The sequence below is a fragment of the Rana temporaria genome, chromosome 8, assembly GCF_905171775.1.
Source record: "Rana temporaria chromosome 8, aRanTem1.1, whole genome shotgun sequence".
In the NCBI taxonomy this organism is placed as follows: domain Eukaryota; kingdom Metazoa; phylum Chordata; class Amphibia; order Anura; family Ranidae; genus Rana; species Rana temporaria.
Genome location: NC_053496.1, coordinates 5,383,061 through 5,392,336, shown reverse-complemented (window position 1 = coordinate 5,392,336; position 9,276 = coordinate 5,383,061). Strand labels below are relative to the sequence as shown.

The 9,276-nt window shown below is 51.0% G+C and overlaps 1 protein-coding gene across 1 annotated transcript in view; it reads left to right on the top strand.

The window, feature by feature from the left end:
• The first annotated feature begins 1,102 nt into the window (after nt 1-1,102).
• PPRC1 (PPARG related coactivator 1) overlaps nt 1,103-9,276 on the top strand; it is a 50,345-nt gene continuing 42,171 nt past the window's right edge. Inside the window, exon 1 of the mRNA XM_040321569.1 lies at nt 1,103-1,244. Within this exon, the coding sequence (XP_040177503.1) occupies nt 1,104-1,244 (141 nt within the window). The 5' untranslated portion in view covers nt 1,103. The remainder of the gene's footprint in view (nt 1,245-9,276) is intronic.

Here is a 9,276-nt window from a genome sequence, read left to right as displayed (position 1 = left end):
TGTATTTTTTGGTCTTGGAATCCTGATTTACAAATAGAAGATTCTGACTTCAGTGTCATATTTCTGATCTTTATACTTAGAATCCTGACTTTCAAAGTTATTGTTCTGAGTTATTAGAATCCTGCCTTTTAAAGGCAAATTCTGACTGTATATTTTAGAATTCTGAATAAACACATTGGGCCAGATTCACAGCGGAGATACGCCGTTGTATCCCTGTTTCTATCTATGCCACTGGTTCATAGAATCAGTTACGCATAGATATCCCTAAGATCCGACAGGTGTAATTGTTTTACACTGTCGGATCTTAGGATGCAGTACCGCGGCCGCCGCTGGGGGGTGTTCGCGTCGTAAACCAGCGTCGGGTATGCAAATTAGGAGTTACGGCGATCCACGACGGTTTTTCACGTTCGCTACGTCGCCGCTAGTCAAGTTTCCCGTCGCAAAGTTACACTTTTTTTTGGTGCCCTAACTTTACACAGCAATCGAATTGCTGTATAAAGTATGGCCGTCGTTCCCGCGTCGAAATTTAAAAATCAACGTCGTTTGCGTAACACGTCCGGGAATACGGAAGTACGCTACGCGCGTCGCCGTTCAAAAAAATGACGTCACGGCGCGTAAAGCACGGCGGGAGTTCGGAAACGGAGCATGCGCGGTAGGTCCGGCGCGGGCGCGCGCCTAATTTAAATGGCACACGTCCATTTAAATTGGCCCGCCTTACGCCGGAGGCCGCGGGCGTAGTTTTCATCGCAAGTGCTTGGTGAATCAGGCACTTGCGATGAAAAATTGCGGCGGTGTAACTTATCTAGGATAAATTACGCCGCCGCTATTCTACGTGAATCTGGCCCATAATTCTGACTTTAATCTGGAAAATTCTGACTTTTAAACACATAATTCTGACTTTTAAATACAAACATCGGATTGTAATCTGAGAATCGTGTGTGTAGAAGTGTGTATGACGTGCAGTCATTGTGTTGGTGGCCCCTCTGTAGTAATAGAGCTCAATCCCTGCCAGCACAACTTTCTTCTGGGCGACGCCCCCCCTCCCCCACAGGCCCCGCCCCTCGCTACCGGTGACGCTGCGCTCTTAGCCCCCGCCCCCTCCCATGCGGCTGGCACCACGTGTTCCCGGACGCCGGCTCAGCCTGGGATCTAAAGGGGTAAAGATGGCGGCCCGGTGGGGAGCGGGAGAGGAGACCCTGACTATCGGGGGGATGGAGCTCTTCACCGCCTCAGGACCGCTACAGGTACCGGGACCGACCGGGGGGGGACACCGGGAGGGGGAAGGGAGGGAGCGGGGGGCCCTCAGGAAGGCTGTGCGAGCCGAGAACCGGTGACACGTGGATGGAGGAAACACCGGAGAGCGGGCCTGACACCACCGGAGAGCGGGCCTGACACCACCGGAGAGCGGGCCTGACACCACCGGAGACTTCCTGCACGTGGAGCGCACACTTCTCCCTAGAGCATGGTCCCGTCCACTGATCCCTACACCCCGTGTCCTGACACTCGTCACTACAGCATGGTCATCACACGCTGATCCCTACTCTGCAACAGCATGGGCAACACTGATCCCTACACCCCGTGTCCTGCCACTGATCCCTACACCCCGGGCACAGCATGGTCATCAGACACTGATCCATACTCTGTGCAACAGCATGGGCAACACTGATCCCTACACCCTGTATACTAACTCATCCCTACAGCATGGTCATATCCTGCCACCGATCCCTACATTCTTCCTCTGATCCCTACACTGTACAGCAGTATTGGCAACACTGATCCCTACATACTGCAACCAGCCACTGAACCCACGCCCGTCGATACACCCTGCCACTGATCCCTAAGCAATGCGCCCTGCCACCGATCCCCGCCACTGATCTTTGCGCACTGCCACTGATCCCTACACAATGCATGTTGCCACTGATGCCTCCACCTTGCCACTAATGCCCGCACCCTGCCACTGATCTCTGTGCTCTGCCACTACGCCCTGCCACTAATGCCCGCACCCTGCCACTGATCTCTGTGCTCTGCCACTACGCCCTGCTACTAATGCCCGCACCCTGCCACTGATCTCTGTGCTCTGCCACTACGCCCTGCCACTAATGCCCGCGCCCTGCCACTGATGCCCGCGCCCTGCCACTGATGCCCGCGCCCTGCCACTGATGCCCGCGCCCTGCCACTGATGCCCGCGCCCTGCCACTGATGCCCGCGCCCTGCCACTGATGCCCGCGCCCTGCCACTGATGCCCGCGCCCTGCCACTGATGCCCGCGCCCTGCCACTGATGCCCGCGCCCTGCCACTGATGCCCGCGCCCTGCCACTGATGCCCGCGCCCTGCCACTGATTTCTGTGCTCTGCCACTAATGGCCGCACCCTGCCACTGATCTCTGCCCTGCCACTACGCCCTGCCGCTGATGCCCGTGCCCTGCCGCTGATGCCCGCGCCCTGCCGCCCGCGCTCTGCCACTGATGCCCCCGCACTGCCACTGATCTGTGCTCTGCCACTACGCCCTGCGCCCCACCACTAATGCCCGCACCCTGCCACTGTGCTCTGCCACTACGCCCTGCCACTGCTGCCTGCGCCCCACCACTAATGCCCGCACCCTGCCACTGATCTCTGTGCTCTGCCACTACGCCCTGCCACTGATGGCCGCACCCTGCCACTGATCTCTGTGCTTTGCCACTACGCCATTTCACTGATGCCTCCGCCCTGCCACTGATGCCCGCACCCTGCTACTGAACTCTGTGCCCTGCCACTAATACCTGCACCCTGCCACTAATGGCTGCACCCTGCCACTGATATCTGTGCTCTGCCACTACGCCCTGCCACTAATGCCCGCACCCTGCCAATAATCTCTGTGCTCTGCCACTGCGCCCTGCCACTGATGGCCTCCGCCCTGCCACTGATGGCCTCCGCCCTGCCACTGATGCCTCCGCCCTGCCACTGATGCCTCCGCCCTGCCACTGATGCCTCCGCCCTGCCACTGATCTCTGTGCTCTGCCACTGATGCCTGCCACTAATGTCCGCACCCTGCCACTGATCTCTGTGCTCTGCCACTACGCCCTGCCACTGATGCCTGCGCTCTGCCCCTGAACCCCTGTGCCCCGATCCTTGTGCCCTGCCACTGATCCTTACGCAATGCGCCCTGCCACTGAACCCCTGCGCCTCGATCCCTGCCACTGAACCCCCCACGCCCTGCCACTGATTCCCCCACTACGCCCTGCCACTGAACCCCCACACCCTGGCACTAATCCCCCAGTGCCCAGCCACTACGCCCTGCCACTGATTCCCCCCCCCTGCTCAGCCACTACGCCCTGCCACTGAACCCCCACGCCCTGGCACTAATCCCCCAGTGCCCAGCCACCACGCCCTGCCACTGATCCCCCCCCCCGCGCCAAGCCACTACGCCCTGCCACTGATCCCCCCCCCCCCACGCCATGCCCACGATCCCTACACACTACCCCTGTAGACCTGACATTATATATATATGAAGAGTTCTGGGTCCATCCAATGGGTTTCCAGAATTCCTTCTGCAGAGCTCCTCCCATCTGACAGTATGATGCCACTGTGCTGAAAAATCCACCAATCACTCGTCTTGAGAGATCAGAGTATCTATCGGTATTATGGAGAGATTCAGTCTGTTGCTGTGCGGGGGAGGGGATCAGGATGTGTGATGTCATCTCCTGCGGTGTGTATAGAAGAGGGGAGATTTCTCCAAACGTCCTGCGGAGAGATTTCCTCTTCTGGGGGCAGACACCTTGCTGTCCCTATTGGGGAGAGTCGCCCCATCCCCCCCTCCTCCTCTTCTGTCCCGTGTCACCAGAGATGAAAGTGTGGGGGATATGCTCCCGACCTGAGAGTTGTCACCAAAACAGGAATAGTGGGGAAATCTTCCAGTGGAGACACTGCCCTCCGTGACAGCTGACTAAGAGGGATTCCCTCACTTCCTGTCCAGTCTGCAGGACAGGAAGTGGAGGGAAATCTCCTAAATGGGTGAAACTGGCAGCTCTTGTGACCAGGGGTGGATTCGATTTAAATCATTTTTTTTTAAAGAGGAGCTGTCATCTCTGCCCTTCTTCTGTTGGCTCCTCCTCTGCCCTTCTTCTGTTGGCTCCTCCTCTGCCCTTCTTCTTCTGTTGGCTCCTCCTCTGCCCTTCTTCTTCTTCTGTTGGCTCCTCCTCTGCCCTTCTTCTTCTTCTGTTGGCTCCTCCTCTGCCCTTCTTCTTCTTCTTCTGTTGGCTCCTCCTCTGCCCTTCTTCTTCTTCTGTTGGCTCCTCCTCTGCCCTTCTTCTTCTTCTGTTGGCTCCTCCTCTGCCCTTCTTCTTCTTCTGTTGGCTCCTCCTCTGCCCTTCTTCTTCTTCTGTTGGCTCCTCCTCTGCCCTTCTTCTTCTTCTTCTGTTGGCTCCTCCTCTGCCCTTCTTCTTCTTCTTCTGTTGGCTCCTCCTCTGCCCTTCTTCTTCTTCTTCTGTTGGCTCCTCCTCTGCCCTTCTTCTTCTTCTTCTTCTGTTGGCTCCTCCTCTGCCCTTCTTCTTCTTCTTCTTCTGTTGGCTCCTCCTCTGCCCTTCTTCTTCTTCTTCTTCTGTTGGCTCCTCCTCTGCCCTTCTTCTTCTTCTTCTGTTGGCTCCTCCTCTGCCCTTCTTCTTCTTCTTCTTCTGTTGGCTCCTCCTCTGCCCTTCTTCTTCTTCTTCTTCTGTTGGCTCCTCCTCTGCCCTTCTTCTTCTTCTTCTTCTGTTGGCTCCTCCTCTGCCCTTCTTCTTCTTCTTCTTCTGTTGGCTCCTCCTCTGCCCTTCTTCTTCTTCTTCTTCTGTTGGCTCCTCCTCTGCCCTTCTTCTTCTTCTTCTTCTGTTGGCTCCTCCTCTGCCCTTCTTCTTCTTCTTCTTCTGTTGGCTCCTCCTCTGCCCTTCTTCTTCTTCTTCTTCTGTTGGCTCCTCCTCTGCCCTTCTTCTTCTTCTTCTTCTTCTGTTGGCTCCTCCTCTGCCCTTCTTCTTCTTCTTCTGTTGGCTCCTCCTCTGCCCTTCTTCTTCTTCTTCTGTTGGCTCCTCCTCTGCCCTTCTTCTTCTTCTTCTGTTGGCTCCTCCTCTGCCCTTCTTCTTCTTCTTCTTCTGTTGGCTCCTCCTCTGCCCTTCTTCTTCTTCTTCTTCTTCTGTTGGCTCCTCCTCTGCCCTTCTTCTTCTTCTGTTGGCTCCTCCTCTGCCCTTCTTCTTCTTCTGTTGGCTCCTCCTCTGCCCTTCTTCTTCTTCTTCTTCTGTTGGCTCCTCCTCTGCCCTTCTTCTTCTTCTTCTTCTTCTTCTGTTGGCTCCTCCTCTGCCCTTCTTCTTCTTCTTCTTCTTCTTCTGTTGGCTCCTCCTCTGCCCTTCTTCTTCTTCTTCTTCTTCTTCTTCTGTTGGCTCCTCCTCTGCCCTTCTTCTTCTTCTTCTTCTTCTTCTGTTGGCTCCTCCTCTGCCCTTCTTCTTCTTCTTCTTCTTCTTCTGTTGGCTCCTCCTCTGCCCTTCTTCTTCTTCTTCTTCTTCTTCTGTTGGCTCCTCCTCTGCCCTTCTTCTTCTTCTTCTTCTTCTTCTGTTGGCTCCTCCTCTGCCCTTCTTCTTCTTCTTCTTCTTCTTCTGTTGGCTCCTCCTCTGCCCTTCTTCTTCTTCTTCTTCTTCTTCTGTTGGCTCCTCCTCTGCCCTTCTTCTTCTTCTTCTTCTTCTTCTTCTTCTGTTGGCTCCTCCTCTGCCCTTCTTCTTCTTCTTCTTCTTCTGTTGGCTCCTCCTCTGCCCTTCTTCTTCTTCTGTTGGCTCCTCCTCTGCCCTTCTTCTACTACTGCCGATGAATTTCTCTTCAAGCAATCGTACAGTTTGTAGTGTACATAGATTTGCAAAACAATGGGATGAAGGAATATTCCTGAACTTTTTGTTTTTTATCTCATGGTTGTTGTGAATGCATCAATGCAGTGCATGTTATCTCAGCTTGCAGAGCTTGGATTCATTGAATGAGTTTACCAAAAAATGTAAATACTGCAGAATATACAGCCTCGTGCTACATAACTGAGCTCCATTTCATGACGAATATACTAAATTATTTAATGTATCTTAACCGCTTGAGGACCGCCGCACGCCGATATACGTCGACAAAATGGCACGGCTGGGCACAAGGGCGTACATGTACGTCCTCTTTTAAGATCCTAGCCGTGCGTCGCAAGCACGCTGACACGCTCGCGACCCGGTCCTCTTCTCCGTGACTGTCGTCCCCCCCCCCCCCCCCCGGGAACAGCGGACCCAATCTCCGCCGGTGTCCCGCGATCTGGTCACAGAGGAAGAACGGGGAGAGGTGAGTGTAAACAAACCTTCCCCGTTCTTCCTAGTGAGTGTCACTGATCGTCTGTTCCCCGTCATAGGAACGACAATCGGTGACATCACACGCCAAGCCACGCCCCCCTACAGTAAGAATCACTCCCTTAGGGCACACTGAACCCCTACAGCGCCACCTACTGGTTAACCTCTTCTCTGCCATTTACACAGTAATCAGAGCATATTTATAGCACTGATCGCTGTAAAAATTACAATGGTCCCAAAATGGCGTCAAAAGTGTCCGATGTAATCGCCGCCATTTCTAGTAAAAAAAAATTGATATTAATAAAAATGCCATAAAACGATCCCCTATTTTGTAGACGCTATACATTTTTCACCAACCATTCGATAAACGCTTATTGCGATTGTTTTTTTTTTTTTATTATTATTTTTTTTTTTTTACCAAAAATAGGTAGAAGAATACGTATCGACCTAAACCGAGGGGAATTTTTTTTTTTAATATATATTTTTGGGGGGATATTTATTATAGCAAAAAGTAAAAAATATAGCTTTTTTTTTTTTTTTTTTTCAAAATCGTTGCTCTTTCTGTTTATAGCAAAAAATAAAAACCGCAGAGGTGATCAAATACCACCAAAAGAAAGCTCTATTTGTGGGGAAAAAAGGACGCCAATTTTGTTTGGGAGCCACGTCGCACGACCGCACAATTGTCAGTTAAAGCGACGCAGTGCCGAATCGCAAAAAGGGGCCCGGTCCTTTAGCTGCATATCGGCCCGGGGCTGAAGTAGTTAAATGGCAAACTATCTTCAGATATTTTTTTTTTTTTTTTTTTTACTCCAAAACCATTTTATTAAAATAAATTTGATAAAAAAAACAGATTTTAAATAAATATAAATAAAGTCATAATGGGGATTTGTATCCCCCCCCCCCCGGTTGTGACACGTGAATGCAGAATATTGGAAATGTGGAGACATTGACTTGTATGTGACCCGTGTCGGCTCTGAATATTACATCACAGGGGAGATCCCTCACTGTGTATAATATCTACACATTGTTACATTGTATTGTCTGACATGGAGGAGGATTATTTGTGTTCTCATCATTTTTTTTTTTTATTCAGGATTTATATTTATAATGAATGAATGACTTGTATAGCGCTACCCATGCGAACTGAATCGCTCCTCCAAGTGCTTTTTGCAGCCAGTGTCTTCCTGGCTGGTGCGGTCATTTACCCCGTAGGATCTCCACACGCTTGGGGAGACACAGTTGTGCACACAGATATATACCGGGCCAATTTGGACAGGATCCAATAAACCTACCAGCATGTCTTTGGGAGTGTGGGAGGAAACCCACACAGGAAGATGGTGTCGTGGTCGGGATTTGAACGAGCGACCCTTTTTGCTTCTAGGTGAAAGTGCTAACAACTACACCACTATCACTTTTATAAGTGTTTGGTGGTAGTGGTGGTGTTGTTGTTTGGTAGTGGTGGTGGTGTTGTTTGGTGGCAGTAGTGTTGTTGTTGTTTGGTGTTGTTTTTGGGTGGTGGTAGTGGTGGTGGTGTTGTTTGGTGGTAGTGGTGTTGTTTGGTGGTGTTGTTTGGTGGTAGTGGTGGTGCTGTTGTTGTTGTTTGGTGTGTGCTGGTGTTGTTGTGTGCTGGTGTTGTTGTGTGCTGGTGTTGTTGTGTGCTGGTGTTGTTGTGTGCTGGTGTTGTTGTGTGCTGGTGTTGTTGTGTGCTGGTGTTGTTGTGTGCTGGTGTTGTTGTGTGCTGGTGTTGTTGTGTGCTGGTGTTGTTGTGTGCTGTGTGGTGGTGTTGTTTTGTGTTGTTGCGGCGGCAGTGTTGTTTGGTGGTAGTGGTGGTGTTGTTTGTTGTTTGGTGGTAGTGGTGGTGTTGTTTGTTGTTTGGTGGTAGTGTTGTTGTTGTTGTTTGGGTGGTGTTGTTGTTGTTGTTTGGGTGGTGTTGTTGTTGTTGTTTGGGTGGTGTTGTTGTTGTTGTTTGGGTGGTGTTGTTGTTGTTGTTTGGGTGGTGTTGTTGTTTGGGTGGTGTTGTTGTTTGGGTGGTGTTGTTGTTGTTGTTTGGGTGGTGTTGTTGTTGTTGTTTGGGTGGTGGTGTTGTTGTTGTTTGGGTGGTGGTGTTGTTTGGGTGGTGGTGTTGTTTGGGTGGTGGTGTTGTTTGGGTGGTGGTGTTGTTTGGGTGGTGTTGCGGCGGCAGTGTTGTTGTGACTGTCATGGATCTGCTCTTTCATTGGAAGGACGATTGTTCCTTGGTATATATTCTAGTATAACTAAAGGCAAAACTTTAACGTTGGATGGAGTTGAGGTGAACCCTGTCAGGTTTTGTATTGCGTTTCTGTGCCCTAGTTCTGGTGACAATTTCCTCTCGCTTCCTGTTTTGGGACAGGAAGTGAGATCTCCCCAATGGGGACACAGTTGGCAAAAAAACCCGACTGGTGTTATAAAATTTCTTTACTACATCCTGGGGTCAGCTGTGTTAGTACTTTTTTTTTTTTTTTCCCCTGCATAGTGTTTGTTTTGTTTTTTTTGGCAAAGCAATCTTTCTTCTGACTTGAATTGTTGGGGGGAGTTGCTGTGCATTTTTGTGGAGCGTTTTATTGTACAAACGTTGCATACAATTTCACCACTGTTTTGGTGTGACAATGACATTCGTTCTTTTCTCTCTCCTTCTCCTCTTTCCTCCTTTTTTTTTTTTTCCTCTCCTTTCTATATTCTCCTCCCCTGGTCTGTGGCTGAGTCTCGGACATTGAAGAGTCTGTGCCGATCTGTCAGATGTCGGTTCAGGCGGTGGTTCACACTACTACACTACTTTCATCCTACTTTGCTCTGCTACATTGGTCCTACATCCATCCTACTTTCATGAACAGGATACTACTTTGGTCCGACTTCAATGATATTCAATGGGCCTGAAGTAGGATCAATGTAGGACCAAAAGTAGTACAGGGAGCATTTTCAAAGTCCTTGTGTAGGACGCTACAAGACGC